Source organism: Galleria mellonella, unplaced genomic scaffold (genome assembly GCF_026898425.1).
Source record: "Galleria mellonella isolate WM207_F2 unplaced genomic scaffold, CSIRO_AGI_GalMel_v1 utg96, whole genome shotgun sequence".
Taxonomy (NCBI): Eukaryota; Metazoa; Arthropoda; class Insecta; order Lepidoptera; family Pyralidae; genus Galleria; species Galleria mellonella.
In genome coordinates, this window is record NW_026442179.1 from 4,061,611 (window position 1) to 4,088,379 (window position 26,769).

A 26,769-nucleotide genomic window follows, 5' to 3' on the forward strand; every position below is an offset into this window, starting at 1 on the left:
CAATAGGTTGTTTAAAATATTGCTTAGTCAATCGATGTGTTTGTAAGACTTGATTGTTTTTTTTCTAATATATTTGGATTTGTATTATGTATATAGTTATATATTATACTAGCGGCCCGTCCCGGCGTCGCACGGGTGGACATTTTTACATTTTAAAAAGTGGCCATTAAGGCTGCACACGCGATGGAAGCTTAAAAATGGAGTAACTTCTCAAACAAAATGATATGATCCCGTTTTCCCAACATTTCCCTTCACTGCTTTGCTCCTATTGGTCGTAGCGTGATGAAAAGTATACTATAACCTGCCCATGTACAGAATTGACCTCTATTTTACACAGATTTACAGATTATTATACAGATTTATTATAAGTATAGATAGACGAGTCTATTTGTGTCTTACTGTATATATTTCAAATCCATTAATTTTAACCGTTTTGCTTTATGTAGATAAGTACTAAATAACAAAAGAGAAAACTCCCGTTTGTTATAGTCATTTTTTTAGTATAATAAGTAAAGTAATTTAGCATTACCAAATAATTTTTTTTTTCCTTTTAGCAATAGAATTTTACAAAATTGATATTATAATTTTCATATATTTTCTGTAGCCATACAAATCATGCTTGTTATCAGATTACGTCAAAATATAACGTGCACGCGGCCAGTAATACATTCCAGATATGTCTTTCTGTCTCTGTCTTTCACGCAAATGTACTTAATTGATAGATGGAAAGGTAGATTGATTAAATTATCGATTGTCCTTACACAATCATTCATAATAAGAGAAAATGTAAATTTATAAAAGTTTGAATTATACATTCAATATTAGCTTAACTCTTTTATATACAAAAATAATAATAATAAATAAATTCTTTAGTAAAGGTAACTAGGACCTACATAATTTTTATACAATATTTGTATTAAATTATTTACAGTTTTTTTTTTCTAGTTTAATATTACTGTTTGTGTGTAAATTACACTGTTGTACAGAAAAACTGTTACACGATAGCTTTATGTCTGTCAGTTTGTAAGTGATCATATTTGGCACACATTCATGAAAATAAAGGGCATATTACACTGTCTTCTATAGTTTAGGAAATATCTAGTGAGATGTCTATTTGTTTTCAACCACTATTTATGACCCTAATTTATTATTTTATAATATGTACAGATATCGGATAATAATTTACACATAATTATTGGATCACGTGACCGGCGCAGTAATAGTTTTACGTACAAAAACTACATCTACATCGCAAACTCAGTTGTCTATGGTTGCCTTGAACTCTAATTCATAGTATTAGCAATATATTATACTATTTTTACAATCTTGATTTATATTTGTTGGTTTGTTTGTCTTTGACGTCAGTTTCCATTTGTTTAAAAATATGACTGTATTTTACAGTTTTTGTATCAGATTTGTTGTGGGCAATCTGTTAAACGAGTTTATGTTTAAAAATACGACATATCAATAGTTTTATATATATATATATATATATATATATATATATATATATATATATGTATATTTATATATATATATATAGTAACGCAATATAGTACATATTTGACAAAAAGATTTTTTTTATATTTGACTGTATATTTTGTATATTTTTTAAACTACGTTTTTTTTGTTAATTTATTAAAAAGACAGGTTCGAATGATTATTTCTTTATAATTATTGTATAGGTTAAATAAGTATTTATAGTTTTTTGTAATGTATTTTATAATTTGACAAAAAAAATCGTATTAGTTAATTGTTTTATAAAATTAAATAAGTGTTTTTTTTTTTTTTAATAAACGTGTATTGTGTTGTCTGTTTGTATTAAATACAATTATTGTGACAAGTAAATAGCATTTATAGATTTAGTTCAAAGATAGTCCTATTTGAAATAAAGGGTATGAGCATTTATTAATTGAGGCTAAGACGCTTTTATTTGTAACTAAGCAATTTATTGTTAATTTATTTATTTAAAAGTGTATTAAAACAGAATAATTGTCGACTGTAAATTACTGTATATATATATTTGCATACTGTGTGTAAGACTTCATTATATAATAAATATATTTTCTCAAACATGCTTGGAAATGTGAGCATTATTTTGACAATCTTCTTCGAGATAAATCAAAATTGCCGTACTGGCCAGATACATGCGGGCAGCGGCCGGCAAAAGTTGTATGAAAATCCATATTTGTCGTGCCAGATAAATTACTATGTAAACTCATATCTGTCCTGTAATTTAAAAATGAAATGACCTTTTACTTCGAAACATGGCTTCCAAGGAGGTAACAAATAAAAGGGTTTATTTAAATTTCGAACTGGCTCGCAAATAGAAAGCTGTTTATTGAAAAAAAAAAGGAACATGGCGCGTGAAAAATTATAATTGTTCGTTATTCGTCATTGAACTTAAAAAGTTAAATTGTGTTTTTGATTTCAGCGCATTGTTTGAGAAAAGTACTATTTAAGCCTTGGCCAAAACTTGGCATTAATGGACTCACGTATGCGTGCCTCGGCTACGCCCCGGCCTCGGCCCACATTTGCACATTCGTCCATCAATGCCTCAGTTGCTGGCCGCTGCAGTAATGTACTAATAAAGTTAAAGCCTTCGAAGACTGGCAATTAAAATGGTCTAATTTATACGATCCTATGATTTCTTTTTATCCAGTTAAAAAATGAGGAAAAAGAAGAATTAACGATTGTTTTTTGTGTATTTATTACCAATTGTGAAATTATTGCAGTTGATATTTTTTTAATTTTTATTTATCTTGCTAGTCATAAACTGATTGATAACGATGAGAATGATTCCATACTAAAATATAAATATGAAGTAAAATTATTAAAATAGATAATTTTAAATATTATATAGGTCTCTGAAAGTTATTTCTAGTAATGGACATTCTGTATACCTGCTTAATTTCAGTTTAGTGTATTTGAAGTCAACGAATGTGAAAAGGACAAGAAATTAATTGTATTCTACGAGTCAATTGTAATGGATCCTGGTGAATATTTATTGTACTATTAATTGATAGTTATTTTTTTTTTAATGTGACTGTTTTATATCTTTTTTTTTTTAATCGTGAATAGATTTTTTTTTATTTTAGTTTAACAACGTGGTTGCAATAGTGATGATGTAATTGATTTGTAATCACAAGTGATTCCTACATCCATTGCATGTAATTTGCTATGGCCAATTTCAATTAACTTGTACGATACATGTTTTGTGGTATGCCATGTTTTTAAATAAAATTTTATATGTAATGTTAAATATATCTTTGATTGTATGCCATAGTTTATATGTTTCTGGTTTTGCTGTCAGGCTGTGTATCAATATACATAATATATGGAATAAAAATATTTTTATATTGTGACTTAGTAGTTTTTATTTATATATATCTATATCACATAGCTGAAGTGGCAACATAGCTCAAAGAATCGACAAACGATGAGGAAGAAAGGTTCTTCAGTGGCGACCGCGTACGGGTAAACGCTTTGTAGGCCGACCCCCCACTAGATGGAGTGACGACCTTCAGGTCGCCACTCCATCTAGTGGGGGTCCACTCTCCATCGTCGTTTGCTTGTGCACTGTCCCATTCGTGTTTGTTGTGTGATAGGGTGGGATATGGCAGTGAAAATAGGGCTTAGGAATAGCAATGCATGGGGAGTATCATGGGCGAAACAGTATGCTATGTACGTATGGGGCTATGGAGAGGGTTATGCTCGGAGTCTCTTTGTGTGATAGAATCTGAAATAGGGATATCCGCAAAAGAACCAAAGTAACCGACATAACTCGAAGGATAAGCAAGCTGAAGTGGCAATGGGTTGGTCACATAGTTTGAAGAACCGACAACCGATGGGGAAGAAAGCTTCTTGAGTGATGGCGACCTCCTTACTAGATGGAGTGACGACGTTAAATGCATTGCAGGGAGTCAGTGGCTGCAGGTTGTTCCGGACCGTTCTTTATGGCAGTCTATGGGGGAGGCTTGTGTCCAGCAGTGGACGGATAATGGCTGGGATGATGATGATGATGATGATATATGAAATTCATTATATTTTTTTTATTTAATCATTTCAATAACTTTATTGACCAAAATAAAATAAGGTACAAGGGGGAAAAGAGATTGTTAGTAATGAGATCTAATACCCCCTCTCAGGTCGACCTCGACGTGATTCCCCTGGAAACCATCATGGTTAATTCTTGTTGAATTCATCATGGTGGGCTAACTGACCTGCTTTCATCATCATCTATCATCCCTCACTGGTGCCCCGCCAGCGTATACCGATAGCGTCGGCGGGGTTACCATTCCATTATCACCCATTAAAAAAAATAAGGTACAAAAGGTGGACTTAATGCTAGTAGCATTCTCTACCAGTCTATCTTTGGGTTGAACAGTGAATCACGAACGCGGTACTTCATTATTGGAAAAGGTAAAAAAAAATTTTTTTATGTACATATATACATAATAAATTATATAATATACATAAACATAAAGAAATATGCATCTTATATATATATTTTTATACAACTTAGAATGGCAAACAAGCTGACGGCCCACCTGATGGAAAGTGGTAACTGTCGCCTATAGACATGAGCAGTACCATGGACATAACAGAGTATACTGTTTTGCCCATGATACCCCCCATGCGATGCCATTCCTGAGGACTCAGGTGTTATTCCTCTGTACCCAGTAAATTCACGCCATATCTCACCCTTCAAACCGAAACACAGTCATGCAAACACAACTCCTTCACGGTTGAAACACGAATGGGACAGAGGTACCCAAGCAATCGACTTTCTGTTGTTTCTTGTTAACGCAGGCGGGGTTACCATTCCATTTTCACATATCCAAAGCAGTACAATGCCTCCACAGGAACGATATACCATGAGGAGTATCATGGACGTCACAGTAAATTTATTCTATGATGTCTTGGTGCTGTTTATAAGTGACGGTGAACATTTTCCATTATCTTGTTTTCCATTTTAAGTTGTAAAAAACGTTTCACTTTCGACAAGGAAAACTCCTTAGCGATTCATTTAATACAAATAATAATATAAACGTAAGTTAAGGATCAACAGAGGGCGTTGTATTGAAACCAACATGTTTATATTTTAATATTTTATTACATATTCCATTAGAATACTTCTATAATTATTATTGTACATGCTTACATCACCTCTCGTAGCACGCACACGAGCCAAACTAACCGAGTATGACTGTAAACTATCTATACACATTCAAAGATTTCAAGCTAGCACACTGCGCTGTTGCGGGCTACCACACACTAATACAAGTTATAGTGTTAACTGAAAATTACTCACACAAGCACAAACTATTACAAAAAAAAATTAGTTTGCCTATTTTTCAGTGTACCTATAGGTCTTTTCAGGGTTATGGTTATATGGTGGGAGATAGAGTTAAGGGGTAACAGAGTGACCAGTAAAAATACCGAGTAAAATATCTACCTTAAAAAGGTATACATTTTAAGAAAACATACGAGTGTTTTACTGGTTTGGTTCTTTATGGTTATATGGGGTGATAGATTAAATGAGGTTATATTTTTAGGAAAACATGATAGTAGATAGGAAGGTACATTAGGTAGGTAGGAGGTTCTTATGTATAGATAAGTAGGTAAGTTTAATAAATTGCAATAGTTCAATGTTATCAATTAACAAAATTGTTTAAGTATATAAATAGTGGATTATATTCAATGCATATTCAAATCATAGAAATCACATAAAAATAATTTGAGCTGTTATTAATTTTTTTTTTAATATGGACAATTTTTTTTTAAATATTTTTGGTTATTCTTAATATATTTTGATATAAAACACATTTAAACAGGGCATTATTATTTCATAGTTAATTTTTATTTAAAATACATTTATTTTATTTTGTTTGTTATGATAAGTAATTTAATAATAATTCATAGTGTATATAAAATGTAATTGAGACTAAAATATAATAAATAATTACGCAACGTCACAGTGTACAAAGCTTATTGGTGTCTACGCGTCGTTATCTACAGTAGTATAAATTAAATGCAGTACGAGGAATCAGTTCTACTTGTAAATACCGTTTTATCGTGAATTCCGTATCTTTCAAGCTCTCTAAAAATCTAAAAATTGAAGTCTATGGTAAATTGTCGATGGTAGCTAAACGTACACATATTGCATTTAGATTCTGCTGATGAGTAACTCAATTCAAGACATTTTGTGAGCACTCAAATGTTCCGTTGAGTTACTCATAACATTTATATTAGAATTCAGATCTTACAATTCCAGGCTCCATATTTACTGTCGAGTTCGTGTAATAGTATTATAACCTTCCGCCCGAAACAGTTTGATATATTACATTTTTCAGTTACACTAAATTCCTTATGGGTTTACGTTAAAAATAATCAAAGCGTAAAGATATGTACAATATTTTTACAGATTACATCCTCATTAAGTACCTATTTACAAATTAGAATCTTTATACATTATAAAAAAGATAATATACTGCTCTAGTAAATATCACCGCGAAATGAATAACTACATTCACATAGATATATATATATAATATATATATATATATATATTATTAATTTAAATTAAAATACTTATAATTACTAAATAAAGGATAAGACGTATTACATTACAATGTATTGCTTCGTTTAGTCACATTTTGAAAAAATATCACCATCGCATGGGTCTACGCCGCGGACCCGGGAGTTTATATTCCATTTCCCCAATATATTTTATATTTTTGTAAAAATATCCGCTTCATATCACCAACCACTCAGTCAACTAGCATTAATAAGTAATTCTAACACGGAATAGACACCACAATTTAAATGAGACACATTTATGGACATGTACTATTATATATACTACTTTTTTTTAATTACAACTTTTTTTTTTGCTTCTCGCTGACTTATCATTAGGAAATACGAGTCACAAGTCAGCGGCTGACCGTGTGGGCAAGTCTACATCGCACGTGCTGTCTTAATAATAATAATAATAGTAAAAAAAACGTATATATTAATTATTGTTTAGATCTATTATTAATTTGTAAAACCAATTTTGTGCGAACAGTATTTTTCTGATAAAACCTAGAAGAGACTGGCTGCGATGTAGACCTGCCCACACTGTCAATATAAATTAAAAAATAATTCAGTCTCTAAGGAAACATGCGGCTTAATAAGTCAGCAAGAAGTATGACCCTAAACGGTTCAGTAACCGTATGCCCTACTGTTTGATTATTGCACAACACATGCAGAATGTACGTATTAAAGTTTCTGTAAATTTTAATTAATTTATTTATTCGTCTATTTTATTTTACGAGGCCTTGCTACTTTTACTGGATTAGTGTGTCTACTTAGAACTCTGTCGCTCCGAACAAAATCTATTGTTAGAGGGAACTGATTTGAAAATGGAATTCTGCACTCTGCAAATTTAATGCGACAAGGTTCAATGGCAGTACTAGCGAAAATAACGGTTGACGGTTGAGTCAGACGCATGTGGTTTATAAAAAATATAAAATTATTGCTTAAATAGTAATAGTATTGCGAAGTAAAAAAGACCTTAGGTCTAACATTAAAGGAACCACTACAAGAATAAAATATTATTTACAAGTACCTAATATAGAGAAAGAAATATTTGGCTAAAATATGTTTGGGTATACATGATTTTGTGTAAACAATATCCTAAGTGATGTGTACATGGGATTAAATAAAATATTTATAATAAATTAATATCAATTGTGTTTATAAAGTGTGATCGCAATTGAGTATTTTTGGTTCCATTATTATGCTTTGTTTGACATATTGTTTAGATTTATTATTACATATGTTTTTAATTATGACTCGGTACCCTGTTGTGAGGAGTATAAGAGATTCGTTTCAGTCTGACAAATAAGGAGCGAAAATTAATAAGCTAGGATAGGATTAAACATACGCCTAAGTACGTAAACGAAATGAGCTCGCTTGTAAACAATTTTGCTGTAGCCTACATAAACGTAATAAACTCTATCCGTATCATTCAGAGTCAATTTTAATTCTTTCACTTCGATACCTTCAGTTCTAATCTTACATACGAATATCTTCTGAACTACACCGATCACAAGAGCCTTTTCTTTATATTTAGAAACCGTTATCGAGGCAGACCTACGAAAACACTTCAGTCCTATAAAAAACAGTAAGAACTAAAACCCTACCGAGTTTCAGAACGCAAGAACAGCCATCTAGTCGAGTGTGGATCGCGTTTCTCACTTTCTGTGTACAGGCGTTGAGTTATGGCACGTTCAGAAAAATCACGAGCGGTGGCGCGCTCTGCCGCTCTTTCTTCGTTTTCTTCTGCCGTCGCGGACGAACACTATGTTCGCGGGATCGTCCGCTAGTTGTGGGTACTTGGACACCGAGTGGACGTCTCTGGCCGCCCACCCGTCTACGATTCCGTGGGAGATTAGTTCCTCCTTCTCTTCTTCTGTCCAAGATCCTCGGCCTTCCCAGCCAGCGGCGACTAGGGCCTTCTCTCTCTCCCATGCCCTGGCGGCGGCTCGTTTGTGAGCATGTTTTAGCAGTTTAATACGCTCTTGTGTTGGATCGACGCCGTAACGCAGAACTATGACTGCTTGGGCGGAACCTTTGCCAACCGCATGAACACGTACCTGAAAATAGAACATATATTTATAGTTCTTTATGTAAAAAAAGCCAGTTGAAGGGAGGTATTTTTTGTTTTATTTATAAAAGTTTCAAGCTACTTAGTGAGCCATGAAATATGGTACTTTCGATGTTTCTTTGCGTGATAAAATCCAAAACGAGAATATTTTCAAAAGACTAATTTAGTTAGACAAGATGTTAAAGAACTAATCACATAAAAGAACCGATAAATGAAATTTATATAGGTAAACGTAGTGTAAGGTCGCAATTAGTTCAAAACAGTTCTTTATTTCAATCGACAGAGAGTAAGACTTATGAACAGCAGTGTGAATGATTGAAATGATGATGACATTGAATAAGAAAAATACGATTATACTCACCTCCAATCCCTGGTCATTCGTTTCATCTTGTGACACATTGAATTTTCCAGATAACCGCCTTAATTCTTCCATGTCATCTCTGATCTTCAGCGAGTTATCCTTCACAAAGTAGAACACATCTTGATCGTGAATGCTAAAGTGCACATCTAAAAAGTACGAATTGTTGAAGACTGTTGTAATGACGTCTTCAACTACACTGTTGGCGCCATCCGCTACGCTGATAAATGCTTTGCCATCGACCCTCGAGATGAGAACTCCTTCACCGAATACTCCTCGCTTGTAGGACACTCTGGGCAATAGATTCCTTGTTATCGGTTCCATTTTCAGTAATGGAGTAGGCACGAAGTCTATATCCGATAATTTGTCGTTCACCTACAATAAAGTAACAATATATTATATTCATGATTACAAATATATGAAAGAAGAAAATAGGAGATATAGAAATGCATTTTACCTTTTCAATGATACACTGAAGTCCAGACATGACTCCAAAATCGGGGGCCAATTGAGAGGCAGTGACTGATGTCATCGGTTGGAAAATCATATCGGTGATATATTTCGATCCCATCATTTTGTTTAGATCATACCCGTACAGTTGTAACCAGCTTCCCAAGTTAGTCATATACGGAACATTCTGGTTCTTATTTATAGGATCGTTGTTCTTAAATCTGTATATAAATATGTCTGTCGGTAGACTCAGTTTGGTTGCAAGATGTTCCCAGCTCGGCGTCATCCACTGTCCGACCATAGGATCATATAACCTGTTCTCCAGATATATCAGGTTGGTATTGTAGTCAAATACACCGCCGTGGAAGTCCACAGGTACATAGAAACCTGGGTTAGTATCTTTGATGATTTTTCCGAAAGGACTACGTTTTATTTCTTTTACGATTTCACCATTAACGTCAAACACAACTAAAGGTGAACCATTGTGATCTGTAGCGACATAAAACCGTTGATCTTCTGTCTCAATACAAGTCAAGAAATCTCTCTGATCATATAAGAATCGAACGGTCTTCTCGGTCTTGGGATAGTGCATATGTGTTATCAGATTAGGCGTTTGTGGGTTAGTGTAGAAGAACTGAGTAATGTTACTTTTATCATCCTTCCAAGCGACAAGTCTGTTTCTATCATCGTAATAATACCACATCTGGAATTTATCCCTTTCGAACGCATGGATAAATTGACCACGTGAGTTGTACCTGTATTTCTGTTCACCACGCCGAATGACAAAGCCACGGCCGTCATAACTGCTGAATTCTATATCGCCGTATTGAACAACTCTGTCGCCAATATCGTAGCCGAGGTAACGCTTCTCTCCATGTTCGATGACACCAATCACATTACCATTCTCATCGTAAACATATTTCCAGTCGTCTTCGGATCCAACTACTTCCATCAAGTGACCATCATAGTTATAGCTAATTCGTTCATTGGACGAAGTGTCGCCAATCATCATCTTTTTCGTTTTTATCCTATTTCTCACATCATATTCCAATTCAAGGCGGAATACATCAAAGGACTTAATGTTTATTAGTACCGTCTTAATTCTGCCGTGATCGTCGTAATCTGTTATGGTAAAGTACTGCTTGCTGGTATCCTGCATGACTGAACGATTGAAAGTATTCCTGTAAATTCTCAAGTCACTCACTCCTTCAAGAATGCCAAGGTTCTGGTTATATTTCAGTCTGAGTTGGGGCATTTCTTTGCTGTTGATATTAGCATCGATAGTAGAGAGACGTGCGTTACCATCATACTGGTACTTGAAATGGGCGTTGTTGAGTCCACTCTTTGAATTGAACTTCATTTTCTCATCTTTCAGTATGCCCGCGTGATATTTGTAATCTTGTTTCAGTTCATAATCGGGATCGGTGATTTCTACATTTTTAACGAGATGCGTATTTTCGTGGTACACGTATCTTATGGCAGATGCGCCAGCAAGAATGGTTTCTAATTTGCCAGTGCTATCATACACATACAAAATTTTTCCAGACTGATGTGGGAATATTTTTGCTAAGATATGGCCATCATCATTGTACAAAATCTCATAGGGATGTCTATTCATTGGTGAGAAATATTGGTATTTGAAATACCCAAGCGATGTCATAAGGGCAAACGTGTGAATATGGCCTCGAGGTGTAGTAAGATTTTGCAGAGCACCAGAATCGTCATAGTCTAAAAGATAGTCACTACCTCTAGGTGTTGTGACTTTCAATGGCAGACTAGTAAACATATCTCTGAAAGAGTACGCTAAAGATGATCCATCGCCATATCGGATTTCGTGCAACCGTCCTGCTCTATCAAAGCCGTATGTTTCGTTTAGATCTCCCCAACTCCATCTAGTCAGTCTATTAAATCTATCATATTCGAGTTCGACTTCTGCAAATATGCCATTTCGCGGTCCCCATTTGACTGGTCTTGCAGTTCTATCGTATGTGACATTTAGTAGTTCGACTTTATCATCCATGAATACGGCGACAGTAGAGCTATCTCTATCATATTCAAGAGTGAGAAGATTTTCACCATTGACTCTTAATTTCCTGCCTATTTGTGCTACAGCTTTGCTACTCTTTCCTTTATTTGACAGGAGCCTTCGCAAGAAGTATCGCCATTCAAAACGATTTGCCAAATCACCGCCCACTTCCGTCCTTTGTTTAGCTGGTACTGGGTAACTTTCTCCCAAAATAGGGTCAATTTCTGATAGTATAGTGTAAGGAACAGTATCGGTAGATATAACATGACCCCATGGCAAACTGGAAGTAATACTGCCGTCTGTTGAGATTATTGTCTTCTTTTCAGCCTCTCCAACTTTGGTTTTTACTGAAGATCCCTTTATTAGAATTGAGACAGGTTTTCTGTTGTTTTCACTAACAAGAACTGTAGCGCCTTTGAGACTGAGATCGAATGTTAGATTGATGATTCTTCCAGTTGGTGTAACAGCTGATGTTAGTCTGCCAAATTCGTCATATTTGTAGATGTAACTTCTTCCAGTACTATCGTATTTAGCTTTCAATAAACCAGTAGTACCATGATAGTCAAATGTCACATTGAAGTTATCGGGTGTTCTAAGTTCTTGTAACATCTTCATCCTAGACATTTTAAGTCTGCATTTTTGACCTTTGGTATTCTCTATGGAGTTGACAAGACTGGAATAATCTCTGAGAAGGAATACTTTATTTCCAGCTGCATCTGTTACAGTACTAAGTTTTCCATTGCTAGTATTGACAGTGTATGAGAACACGTAGTTATTTTCGCCTGTCAGAATGTTTTTCGTCATTATATGCTGACCAAATCTATTAAAGATGTATGTCTCTTGTGTATCGGGTGAGTATATTTCATATTCTCTTGCTCCACTAGCATCAGGAATACTCGCCATGACAGATCTAATTCTGTAGTTGGCTTGGTCGGCAATATGGACTATACCATCAGGGCTCACGATTACAGCCGATATTGTATTGAATTTTGAGTTAGAAGCTAGGAAGTGATCAGCTTCGAAACAATCACAGCCTCTTTCTAAACAATTACACTTAGACTCAGCACCAGCATACAAAGATATCTTGCCATCAGTGGTGATCAATCGGACTCTATTTATTCTTTGAGAGTCACTTTCAGCAACGTACAAATCTCCAGCTGCACCGAAAGCAATACTCTGTGGCATGACTAATGTAGCATACGTTGCCAACTCCATGTCATATCCACTCATGGGTGATGGACAATGCAGAGGTCTTCCAGCGATAACTTTTACTCGACCATCAGGAGCCATTTGCAAGATCATATGATCATCGATTATATGGAGACTGTTATCCAGTGGGTTGATAGCGAGTTCTGTCGGCCATCGTAAGTGCACTTCCTCAACACTCAATGTACCCTCGCACGGGATTGGTTTCCAATGGGCTCTGTGCATGTGATTACCAATGACGGTGGTTATAATGCCGTCTCGGTCTACCATACGAATGTTTGTCCCGTCAGCGAAGTAAAGGACATTGTCTATTGAAACTGCTACACCTTTGGGATACGCGAGTTTAGCGTCCCTGGCTAATGCACCGTCACCACAGTGTGCTTCGTCGCCTGGTAGACATCGCTCACCAGAACCAACGACTGTCTCCCAGTTGTGTTCAGGGTCACTGTAGTCGTCAGTGTTGCGAACTTTGATAATTTGGTGCGATTCTGGGTCGGAGATGTAGAGGGTACCGTCCAGGGGTGACAGAGCCATATGGTATCGGTAAGAGACGCGGGTGGCACTGGAATGAAAAGAGCAATGTTTCATTAAAAATGTGGTACGCTTATTGTAATAATTTTATAATCATAAAATACTGAAAACTAAAGATTTGTATGATATATCGGTTCTCTCTGTCCATCGCATATCGCTTATTTCTATAAGGGAGCCGATATGTGACGGACAGCGAGATTATAGGTACTAGATTTCCCTAGTACCTAAAATAAAGACAGATTAGTAGATATAAATTTGAGCTCCGTTATTTACTTTGTAGTAAAATTAATATAGAAACGTATTAACTAAACAATTTCTCTTTACGCCAAGTGTCTTACGCGGTAGGCAGAAAATCCAGTTGTGATAAACTACAATGATGAAAAAGGGATTTATTTGTTTGTGCAAAATTCAATTTACTCACTTCAATTTGACCACCGTCCGTACAGTGCCATCTGTGCTGATTTTGCGCACAAGGTTAAAGTCTCCAACGAAGATTGAACCATCGGGAGCAGCGGCCAGCGCCACCGGGGCCAGCAGCCGCTGGCGCGCGGCCGGCCCGCTGCAGTCCGCGCCGGCGCCGCCGCACTCCAGGGCACGCTGTCTTCCGTCACCCATTGTGGTGATAATGAGACGCGGCTTGTGTTTCAAGTAGATATTCGTTCCATCACCCTTTTGGAGGATACCTAAAAGTGTACAGGGGATTAGAAATTTATCCTTTAACAAATCTTAACGTTCTGACAAGCCAATCGAATAGGATCTGAACCAATATCCTTCTGCTATCGGGACTGAAGGTGTTATAGCCTAGGGATGGAGGATATAGCCTATTATCACCATACTTTACCTATTTATACATTAACCTACTTTTTGAAAATGAGTTTGTAAATATATGCGTGATGTTTATGACTTTTATACTGAATAGTTGTAATTTTAATAAAATTTGGTATAGAAATAGAACAAAACCTTGGACTAACACATAGAGAACTTCGTGGTACTTTATATCCTAATTTACACGGGTAAAATTATGATATGCATAGATCTTCATAGATTATTGGTAGTAGTTTTTTTTAATGGATGATAATGAAATGGTAATCACGCCTACGCTGATGGTATACGCTGGCGGGGCACCAGTGAGGGATGATAGGTGAGATGAAAGGGCAGGTCAGCTAGCCCATCATGACAAATTCCACAAAAAATAACTACGATAGTTTCCAGCGGGAACCGCGTGGAGGTCGACCTAATAGGGTATATTGCTTGGTGGTATAATGGTATTGGTGGAAGTAGAACAATATAAGGAAAACATACCTTCATGGAAATTGTATCTGTGGTGGATATCCAGGTTCCATCCGCCGACATCAGATATGCTCATGTCATGTCCACTCAGTTTGGTCGTCTGGACATTCCAGATGATATCTTTGCAATCAGTGTATTGGTACCCGACCTTCACTAGCGCGGTGGTCACCCCGTACACTCTTTGTCTGTAAACATTCAGTCTATTCCAAGGATAGGTGAACTTTATGACTGGATCCGCTTCAAATGTCTTCTCGAAGAGTATCCCTTCAATGGTGATTCTCAAGTGTATTAAAGCAAGTGTCGGTGGCATTTTCTCAGGAGTTAGCTGCAGTTGAATGGTGGAAAGGTAGCCGGCTGCTCTTGAGCTGTGATAGACTAAGTTGAGCCCTGTACCGGGTATCTGTAGACTTTCTTGAACAACCTGGAAATAATACATTGGTAATTATAAAAGCTAATCAATTTTAGAGTACATTTTTAATAAAATTTAGTTTGTATTTGGGCTGCGTATCCAATATAATAAGATCCAGTAACAAATACTCTTGAAATTATTTTAAATGAAGAAAAACATTTTGCTGTTTCATCATCATCATCATCATTATCATACCAGCTATTAACTGAGTTGATTAGAATTGAATTAATTCCGTGCATATGCGTATGATCGTGTGACAACTGACAATCGTTAGTAGAGGCCCTATACATATATAGTACTAACTAATTGGTGATATGAACTTTCATATAATAGCAATAAAATTTAATAAAATACCTGCTTATTTCTGTGAAAAAACAACTTCAATCGTGGACACACACACACACACAAAGCAGTTTTTGTTTTGCTAATCAAAATGACGGGTTCGATCACCACAAAATTAATATGGGACTAACACTGAAAATCAATCAAATAAACCCTATCAATTAAAAAAGATTCGTGACAATTGGTTCAGAATTGGCAATGTAATCGTATAAACATACGAAGCAAGACAAACAAGCAAGTGGTTCATCATATTGTCAAATGTTTATCACCACTCATGACCACCAGCAACATCAGAGAAATTGAAAATATGTTGTCGACCTTTTGAGAATGAAAATGCTCTTTTCTTGAAGGGTTCAATGTCGTATCTGTTCGGAAATACTGTTGCTGGGAACTCGTTCCATATTTTGATTGTACGTAAAAGGAATTGTCTACTTTTTGGAAGTCGTTTTTTTATTGTTAGGGAGACAAATGAGCAGACGGCCCACCTGATGGAAAGCGGCTACCGTCGCCCAAGAACACTTGTAACACGAGAGGAGTTGCTTATGCGTTGCTGAATTGTTGATTTAAAGCTATATGAAAGTTTTAAGCAGCCTTACTTGTGATTCAGCCAATATGGCACTTTTGTCTGGACAAGCGCCCTGGAAGCCGTGCTTCCACGTGGCCAGCACCACCGGTTTCATTGCGTCGTAGTCGTGCGCCAGGCACGCCTGTGGGCCTCCCATACCGCCCTTCTCATCAGATGTCGTCATTACCACCTCATCGATGATCACAACCTGTAAAATTTTATTTCAATGTGTAAAAAATCTATGGACTCAGGTAATAAAGGCACTTAAACTAGAAACATACCAAGCCCTTATTAATATTGTAATTTTGGTTTTGTTTGGTATCTCTTAGCGCCTGAAAGGCTTAATCCAATTACTATGAAATTTGGTATATACGTACTATATGGGATGAAGAAGGCCATAGACTAATTTTTGTTTCGGTCAATCAATATATCCCGGTCACGCGGATGAAATCGCGGGTAAAAGCTAGTTAATATTATAAATGTGAAAGTGAGTAAAATGTTATACCAACTGTCATATAATTTGTCATATAGGTAGTATTTGGGGGATCAAGGAAAAATTTGGTGTTGTGTCGTATCAAAAGGTGAAGAGACTCGCTGAAAATCGTAGTGAGTGGTGAGGGCTCCACCGACAAGAGCGCAGCTCTTAAATAGGATAGATAAGTAGTATTTGGGATGGACAAGGTTCTTTGTGGAATTTATTAATTCATTGGCAAAGCGGGAGAAAAAATTATAAGTGAAATATGGAGAAAACTGGTATTTGGAAATGGACGACGATGAAAATAGGTAATAATGATTGTTGATATTTATTAAATACTGTATATTAATAATATATTTTCGTAGTTAAGTAGGTATAAAATAAGTTACAGGCTGTTAAGTGTTTTTAAGTTTATGAGTTTGTTATCAATGTAAATAAATGTTCAATTTATTACTTAGCCATTTTAGTACTTAGCTTACGAGAGATAATTTCAAGGGTAGTTACTATAAAAATGATTCGTTACACAAACACGAACATTAACTTTGCGACCAAACTCGTAATAAAGCATTATAAAGAAGCAAGTATCCACAATTTATAGTCGGAGTAAAATTAAGTCTTAAAAAATTTAACGTCTACTGCCTACGTTTAATCGTCAGATCGCATGTTTTTCACGAGGCAAAATATGAAACTGTTATACCAAGTTGGACTGAAGTTGTACGTAATAATATACGATTAGGTACTGCTACCTATTTATAACATTTATTATTTAATTGGACGGAATGAAATTATATTTTATTGTTTGTTTTTCGATAAATATAGAAATTCAATTCGGTTATTTTTACTTTACTATTGCGTAGTTTTTAACTGCGACTTTATTCGCGTGACCGAAATATATTGTTTAACCGGTATGAAAAGTAGGCTTTTCCTACGTAAATACTAGCCACATGTGAAACTTAATTTCATAAGGATTATTAATTATCTGTGGGGTTACTCTTGAAATATATTCCAATAGATCGATATTGGGGGGAAAGGGATTGTTAGCAATGGATTTTGACAGCCCCATTGCTAGCAATATGCATTAATAGGTCTACCTCCACGTGGTTCCCCCTGAAAATCATCGTGAACATGACCTGCTTTATCATCACCTATTAACCTTCATTGGTACCCCGCTGGTGTATACCGATAGCGCGGGTGGGGTTACCATTCCATTATCACCCATAAAAAAAAGATCGATATTGGGATTAAAACGTTTCGTACTCTCAAATTGCAACATTAGTGACCTAATGTTACCATCTTAGGTTTCCACACGAAACGTACCAATACAAACTATTGCAAACAGCTCCCAATTGTAACTTAATTCCTAATTCTTATTTCATGAATGCAGTACAAAATTGTCATTAACATTAGATGGGGTTGATATCGATATTAGATTAAAGAGTAGGCCTGCTGTTATTTGGGGTTAAAGTGCCAAGTACCAAACATGTATGTAGTTTAAAGTGTCAAGTACCAAATGTACATTTGGTTTAAAGTGCCAAGTAACAAACAAACAAAACACTTTCATATTTATAATATTAGCTGTGATATAATGTAAGGGTATGAATATGATAAAAGCCTAGATGATATTTTTTCCAGATTACATTTAATATTTCTATATTCTAGAATATAAAAAGGATTTCTCGAAATTTCTTTTGGAACATTTCTTTTGACAGTCGTATTAAATATTATTATTGGGGTTGGTCAGACCAACTAATGCCTTTGCTCTGCTCCAAACGATTACATGACAATTTGGGATGATTTCTATCGAGATGTGTTCCTAGGGCGACTCCTGGTAAAAACTGTGGACTTGTAATATTTTTGTACAAACCTCATTCCAAGGCACGTAAACAACTTGCGAGGAGCGTTTAAAAGGCGCCCTCCCAAAGTGTAGAGTAACTGCTCCGCCTCCGTTCACGAGCAAATCGAACCAGCCGTCTTCCCGCGTCAGAGTGAAGCCCTCGAGAGGGGTGGAGGTGGAAACCCTCACGCCGACCAGTCCCGAGCCGAGAGACGTCACAACACGCCCTCTGATCACCGCTGACCGACTGTAGATGGATCATTTGTGAGTATTTCTCATATATGATGTTAAGTTATTGAGAAGGTGGAAAATAATAAAATTTATATTTAAATCGAATGTAAAAAATATTTAATCACTTTACTTATTACGCATTATTTCTTTGAATAAAATATTATTATTATTATTTTGGATAACGTATTTGTATATTTTAAAGACAGTGAAGTAATTTTTTAAAGTTATGTTTTTGAAATATTGAAGTGTTATTTCGATTATATTAATAATTTAAGAGTTTGTTCTACAAATTGATATTAATCCTGCTAGAATGGAACCAGAACGGGATTAAAACTCGTTTGATGAAGAAAATAATCATCAAAGTCCGTTCAGAATTGACGAAGATATCACAGAACTTACACATAAAAAATATTGAATTAGAAACCTATTTTTGAATAGGTTTTTATTTGCAAACTACTAAATCTAATTTTGCTACTAGAACCTACTTATTAAAGATTAGGAATTTTATGATATTTAAATTGATGCTTTACATTATGTATATGTGAAGAACGATTCATCTAAATGCATTATTGTTGTCTACATCTCAAGTTACTAAAACAGCAACGTGTTTTTTCTTAATCTATTCGAATTCTACATAATTGGAAATTTTATTACACTAGAGACTACCTACATGACTCATATTACTCATATAGGACCAAATATTATAAATATAACAAATAAAAAGCGTATCACAAATTCACAGGACATAATGATAGGTAACTATAATAAGATATTATACATCATACACTACATGCACATGTGGGTACTTCACAAAACAAAATACGAACAATACAATTATAACAATATATAAAGAGTATTTCGCCAATTAAGTATATATATATATATATTATAATCTAATAGGAACCGCTATATATATATTGTGTATTACTAAGCTCAACACACAATCCTAAATTGTTTACAAATCTTACCTCGTGTTGAAGTGATTCCAAAACATACTGCGCAGCGTTAGAAAGATGACAGAAATGACAAAGAATGAGTAAGTACCATCATCGGACAATTTATAGTTAATCTAGAAGGAAACTTAGGGCTTGTTAATAAGAGCAGTTTAGTGAATAAGGTAGGTATTAATCTATTCGCCGATATAAAAATGATAGAACATGCAAGTGCCATTCATTTATATTATTAGTTCGATTTTGGAGTAGTTGAAAATAAATATAAAGATTTTTTCTCGTATATACGTGTGGGAGAAACAAAAAGCAACGTGGAACACTCTTGTAATGTAAATAAAACATGGGAGTTGACTGGGGCACAACATTGCGTATATCTTAATATAACAGATAATGTATTATTTTACAATTAGTACTTGATAATGATATCAAATCCAGGACCAGTTGACAATTATTGTTATGCTTTCACTAATGTCAACTGGTCCTTAGTTAGTCTTTTTAATATAATTATGTCTAACGAGTAACATCCAACATCGAAACCTCACCTTTCGTTGAAGGTCTCCTGTTTGGCGTAATTTTGCAGACTTCCTTCATCAATAAGGAATTTCATTCTTTCGAAGAACGAAGCAGTGATTGCTGGGGGCTGTTTGCGGAGTAGAATATCTGTTGGTTTTGGCGATGACACGCAAAGTTGGCTGCCTTTGCAGGCGGTACTTTGACAGCACTCAGGATCTTCGCAGTCGACTAAACCATCTGAACAAACAAACACGTGAGTATAAAATTTTAAATTAAATATGAAAGCAATGATTTAAATTGAACATTTTCAATACCTTTATCATTGTCTTTAGAATCGTCACAGATTTGTTCTTTCAGTGTAGTGCAGTCCGGTCCATCCCATCCATCGAAGCATTTACATTCCCAATGCCCATCATTTGCTACTCTGCATTGACCATGACCGGCACATCCTCGCGGGCATCCTTCTAAAGTACAATGTCGTCCGTTCCACCCAGATACACATAGACAAGTGCCGTTTTTACATTGCCCATGGTCACTGCAACGGGCATCACAGAGTTTTGAAGTGCAATATTCTCCTGTCCAACCTGGGTCACAAACACAAGATTCTCCAACGCATCTTCCATGGGGACCACAGTCTAGATCGCACACCTCTGCAAAAGAAAATATATAATAAATAAAACTCTTATTAATACTTATAAGCTAATCCAACTCACAGTCAAATTGCTGTCGAGTAATATTGAATCCCATTGTTATTTTATTAGATTGGGGCTATTATTCGTACTTAGGTTACAATAACATCTTTTCAGTAGATAGATCATCTAACTGATTGCCGCCTTATGATGTAAATAAATAATAGTTATTTTACATACAGCTATTGGTTTATTTCTTATTCATTCGTTCGTTTCAATTCTGATTGGCCCATTTCAATAGCCAAACAACTTTCAAAAGAAACTAGGTGCGTACTCTGTTAATAATTTTATTTGACAGTTACCCTACAGAAGTTAATTGAATTGCCTGACATGCAATTTCAACAAGTTAACGCACCTTAAACTGTCATAAACGAATTTGATTTATCGGAACAATTAGGAATATTTAGTATCATTATATGTTTAAATGAGTAAAAAAGACAGTAAAACTGCAAGATTTTTTCCACTGTGCAACCCGAAATTCAAAGTATTCGGGTCAGCACTATAGCGTTATGTGATAATTTACAAAACTTGTCAATACTAATAAGCTTACCTTTTGAGCAATCGTCACCGGACCATCGTACGTGACAACTGCAAGTCTGTGTATCAACGTCGAAGGTACCGTGCCCTGAGCAATCTGGTAGACACTGTAACGCATCTTTATCCATGGTCGCGCAGTCCAACCCCTTCCAGCCCTTTTTGCAGACACAAGTACCCTCGATACAGAATCCGTGGCCCGAACAAGTTGGATGTGGACAGTCAACGTCTCCACAGAATTTGCCCTTATAACCTCGCACACAGGAACATTTTCCATTAACGCAGTGCCCGTGACCATTACAATCAGGCACTTCGCATTCGTCATGTCGCAATGAACATTCCTTTCCTTTCCACCCAGGATTGCACTGGCATTCTCCATTTATATATTCACCACGTTGGCTGCATAAGACTGGGCATACACCTGTAGAAATACAAAAATATAATTAGTATTTCTGACTGTCTTGATCATTGGGTTCATTGGATGACTTGACGATTGACGTTATTTTACCTTATATTTTAACTTTATTCTCGTTTATGCTATGAAAATTTGGATTTGGTCACGATTCGAGTCAATAAAAAATCAGTCAGCTTATGGGGTAATGATGAAAAGATGTCCGTAAATAGAAGATATTTATGAAAATTTTGTATGAGGGTTCTGAACCAGTGCAATAGAAGCCAAAACAATACAGTTTTTTATTTTTTGTGTGTTCACCTGTATATGTGTTTGTTTTCTTAACGAAAAAACTCCTTCAGCAAAGTGAATGTGTTTTTTACAATTGTGTTCTCAATTTAAAATAATCTAGTATTTTATCATGATACACCATTTATTCTGCAATGGTTCTAAAATTGTTGGTAAAAGGTAATAATAAAAATAAAATTAATCTTACTTTCACTACAGTCATCTCCTCCGAAACCTGGTTGACATTGGCAATGACCCATAAGGCACTCTCCTTTGCCTGAGCAACCGTTAGGGCAGTTGTGCGTCATATCTTCAGCTACGAGAGCAATGAACGCGATCTCCTGAGGATCCCCATCGTCGTTGTACAATGACAAAAACCAGTGGCCTTGCTCCATATAATGTGTTACTTCTTTCTTGACAGATGGCTAAAATAAACCATAAAGTATAATTATATAATATTCCTTGTTTATAGATAAATCAGGTTACATCATTTACTCTAGGGAAACTTTGTGCAAAAATCTTCTGCTTGGTTACCTTTGTAACGCCTGTATTTCTGCCATTAAGTTTGTGACATGATTGTTTTATTTTGGGGGTAGACGACAGTTAAGTTACAGGAATGGCAACGCATTATGCTTATGGAGCTTTCATGTTTACTACATGGGTACTATTTTTCATCAGTTAGACCGTAAAATAGTTGATTTTCTAATTTACAAAGAAACACAGAAATATTAAGAACACTTACATGTGATGCCCTTGTACTTCTCGCTTTGAATCCGCTTAGTACTTCCAATATATGATACTGCGTGTGCGTTGGCAGTGCGTTTCGTCTCGCATAGACACCAATTGAAGCTCCTCGTGGGATCATGTAGTCGAATTTCACATAAGATGCTTCTGATTGATAGAATTGCATGTTCCAATAACTATATGGAGGGATTTCTTTTGATAATTTTTCACCTAAAGTAATTTGTTTGAATGTCGTCCCGTCTGGTGGGAACGACTGCGCGGGGAATGTTCGCGCACCTACAATACAAATATTCGATTAGTTTCATAATATATTTAACTTAATATTTCAAGATTTGTAAATCATGCAAATGCGATGATTGTTATTATTATTTTTCATACCTTATAGCAATCTAAATATACTATTATACTACTACTACATTACTTGTCTACCCTTTCTATAATAAAACCCCAGTTTCATAGCTCATGCATTTGAAAAAGCGCTAATAATGTTAAAAAACCCATTGTGATGATCATGCATATTAGTCAGTTAAAACACCATAAAATTGTTCTCGTAAATAGCTCCTGCATAGTGATATAAATGGTGTTGGTTAGTAAATTATTCATTGTTTCGTCGATCGAATTCAATTTCAATGACCTCACCTTCCAATATAAGTATGGGTGGAGGTTTAACCTTTGGACATACACATTTTGGAGCTTCTGTACTACAAGCAACTTCTTCTGTTTGAGTAGGATAGTCGGTGCCGTCGGTAGTTGTAGCTTCTCCCTCAGTACTCGTATCTATACTTACTTCGGCAAAGTCTTCAATTTCAGTTGAAGTTGAAAGTTCCGTTGTACTCGTAATTTCAGGACTTTCGAGAGTTGTACCATTTTTTGGAACCACTGTTGTTTTGTCCATATAATCTTCATAGAAATCATCAGTCGAGTTATCATTACACACGGGGCAAGAACATTCACAACTTCCTCCCCATATACTTTCAGTATCGACTACTTTATCTGATTTAGTGGTGCCTTCGACAATCTTAGGTTTATTGAAATTAGTTGGTGCGGTAGGTTCAGAGTCCATTGGAGTAATTTTTACTGTTGGAATCTCATTACTATCACCAACTGTAGGAACTGTCACTGTTAATGAATAAAGTGGTTTATAAGATGAATTTTCATTGTCATCAGCAGATATTGTTAAGTTAATCAAAACGTGTTTTGGGTTAGAAGTTACATCTGGAACCCTAGACTCAGCAGCAATATTTACAGTAGAAGTTTCATTATTAGATTTCTCTGTTGATGAATTTGTATTGGTTACCACATTGTTAGGATTAGTGACACTCGATGGTGATGATGATGTTGATCCAACATGCTCATGTGTAGTCAATAGAGTTGTAGTGGTGGAATCAGCACTCTCATACGTGGTTTGTTTATTAGTTATTTCAACATTATTATACGTGGTTGGTTTATTTGTATTTGTAGTTAAGGTAGATGTTATTGGTATGGTAGTTGTGGTTATTATTCCTGTTGAACCTAACGTAGTTTCAAGCGAACTGGCTTCAGCTTTGTAACGAAATTTATTAAGATCGTCTTCGTCATTTATCTGTATATGTAACTCTTCATTAACGTCATTCAATTTAGCTAGTAACTTTAGATATTCAAGCTTTAATAGACCGTATGAATATATCGACGGAAATGAATCACTTTGCATAGATTCTGGTTCGTATGCAATACTATTATTGTCGAGTTCCTCATTCAATTCAGCAGCATTATTTATAGAATTTAACGAAGGTTCAATTGGTTCTTCTACAGCCAATTTATTTTTTTCAGTAGGTATGCTAGTGACTGTGCTACCCTTTATGGGAATGATACTTTTATTTGTCATGACATTTTTATAAGTGGTATAAGTTGTTGAAGTTGTAATACTAGGTTCCTTAGTAACTAAATTATCAAACGAAAAGTTTTGATGATTAGTATTATTTACCATTACTTTACCAATATTAGCTGATTCGTTATTAGTATCTTTTATGTTATTGGTCACTGTTATGTTATTAATATTGCTAGACACAAAAGCCGTATTAGACCCCTTCCCATCTTCTTCATTTGGTTGAGTGATGGTAGTTTCATCGGATTGAACCGACGCCACACCATGCACTAAACTAACAGTGTTCACAGAAGGCGTAGTGATTAGTTCATGCATATCTACAGCAGTGGAAGAATCCATGGAAGAAACAGAAGGTGATACAGAAGCATGCCCTTCTACACTTCTACGTGGGCGAGAATGATTTTCCTCTTTACCTGAGCCCGAGGAAGGCGCACTCTGGTGTGGTCTTGTAAGCGATTTGTTACTAGATTCGAGCGTCGTTGCCTTCGACGCTGGAAATACTTCTGTTGATTCACCGACTAGTACTGTACAAGCTTTTGAATTCTGATATGACAAGTTGACGAAATATGAGGCTGTTGACAAAAATATATAATGTGGGTTAATTATCATAAATGTAGTATAGTATCAAACCAACTAATTACTGTTATATTTACCTGACATGTAAGAGGCGATGGCAAATAGAAGAACGAAGAGTATTATGAACACTATTGCGGTACACTTCCAAGAGCATCTAGAAGAGAGGCCTTTCCTGAAGTGGAACCGTGAGGCAGCAGGAGGGAAATGAGAGGCGCGGAGATTGTTACGAACAGGTAGGACGGGCACCGGCGCACCGAACGCCGGGTGAGACCTGTCGCTTCTCTCCATCCTCTCCAAGGTACTTTTGTCTTGTTTCCCTGGACTACTACACGATGAATTCGACTTGTAGTCCATTGACGGATTCTTTTGTATGTCCCCTGAAAATGTGATTATACATTACTTGTAGGGGGATAAGAAAGGGTTTGGATAACTCCTTAAATACTTGGATGTGTTTAGATAAGGGTAGACTTTGATAGTTAAGACAGGTTTAGTGCAAAAATACCAACCTTTTTACAACATTTAAACTGATATATTTGGAAACATGTCCTTATTTCAAGGAACAGTTTCTTACATTGTCAAGTCTACGAAAGCTACGAGTACAATCTGATAAAATATCCGATATTAAGTGATGTAGAACGTAGTTGGAGTTATTTAATATACGCTAGAGAATTTTATCGGGAACATACGTCATTTTACAAATGATAGTCGGTATATATTAATGGAAATAGTTACTGCGATATCGTATGCCATAATAATTTTATACGATAGATATGTTTATGAACGTATATTATTCGAGCATTATATTAACTATAACAAAATCGCTCCGTGTCTTGTCTAAGATAACGATTATTTACTGGATTTACGAAAAACAATATACCATTACGAGTAGTTGCATGTCAGTCAGCAATTAGTACATTTCTTAAACTTTTAGAAAATGCTTTAATAAACATAATCACTATTGTTATACCTTAATTTAAATTAAATATCCTTATATCTTTGTTTAAGGTACTAATATATCGGAATAGAATTAAAGATAACTGCAGACACCTTTTTAAATATTGAAAAAATACACTAGAGAATTTAAAATTTAAATTAACAGGGACATATTGTTCTGCGGGAAAAGACTTCAGTCATAAAGGTACCGATAAACGTCCAGATATTTCGTAGATACTTTATAACGACATTTTTATAAGTACCCTACATAGTAAATATTGCGTGTTTAAATATATAGCCAAAATTACTAGTAGTTTTTGCTTCGTATCAAGCAGTTTTATGTTTCGCAAACAAAGGGGTAGCTTAAATCGTCACAATATTGAAACGGGATTAACTCAGGAATAAACTCTAGTTTGGAAAAATAATTTTGAAAATTGGCTATGTAGATAATTGCGTAGCATAGCCACAAAAATATTCAGACGATTTGATAATGTTCTTTTATAGTAGTCGTTTAAAAACAAATAGATAGTTTGTCAGATTGTTTGACATCCTTAAAAGAATTCATCATCATCATCATATCATTTAAATGTCCACTGCTGAACACAAGCCTCCCCTTTGGGGGATTTAGCCAGTAGTTGCCATGCTTGGCAGGCGGAATGGCAACCGCAGTTAGCATTTGGAGATATTTTAAGAGGGACGTTGCTGTCCATCCCTCGACCTTTCTCAGTCGTCTCTTACGACACCCACTGGAAAGGAAGGGGTGAACTATCCTATGCTATTTCCTAAGCCTTTGATTTTTTAAATTCATGTTTGGATCTTTTAAAATGATTGTTATTTGCTTTGTACTTCTGCTGCCATCATCCAGTAAGCAATGATAAAGGACAGCAGGGCGCCACCTTCACACGAGTACTAATAAA

At 35.5% G+C, this 26,769-nt stretch overlaps 1 protein-coding gene across 4 annotated transcripts in view; it reads right to left on the reverse strand.

Moving 5' to 3' along the window:
• Positions 1–5,096: 5,096 nt before the first annotated feature.
• Positions 5,097–26,769, reverse strand: part of LOC113523541 (teneurin-m) — a 362,252-nt gene continuing 340,579 nt past the window's right edge. For 2 of the 4 annotated variants that reach the window (XM_052902790.1, XM_052902788.1), the window contains 15 exons: positions 24,997–25,296; positions 23,119–24,915; positions 22,478–22,755; positions 21,944–22,160; positions 21,073–21,477; positions 20,148–20,483; positions 19,863–20,070; positions 19,339–19,365; positions 18,170–18,386; positions 15,862–16,038; positions 14,527–14,935; positions 13,646–13,907; positions 9,469–13,255; positions 9,015–9,386; positions 5,097–8,642 (listed from right to left, as the gene is read on the reverse strand). In XM_052902790.1, the coding sequence (XP_052758750.1) occupies positions 8,286–8,642; positions 9,015–9,386; positions 9,469–13,255; positions 13,646–13,907; positions 14,527–14,935; positions 15,862–16,038; positions 18,170–18,386; positions 19,339–19,365; positions 19,863–20,070; positions 20,148–20,483; positions 21,073–21,477; positions 21,944–22,160; positions 22,478–22,755; positions 23,119–24,915; positions 24,997–25,296 (9,149 nt within the window). In that variant the 3' untranslated portion in view covers positions 5,097–8,285. The remainder of the gene's footprint in view (positions 8,643–9,014; positions 9,387–9,468; positions 13,256–13,645; positions 13,908–14,526; positions 14,936–15,861; positions 16,039–18,169; positions 18,387–19,338; positions 19,366–19,862; positions 20,071–20,147; positions 20,484–21,072; positions 21,478–21,943; positions 22,161–22,477; positions 22,756–23,118; positions 24,916–24,996; positions 25,297–26,769) is intronic. The other 2 variants (XM_052902791.1, XM_052902789.1) reach the window with 2 other exon arrangements.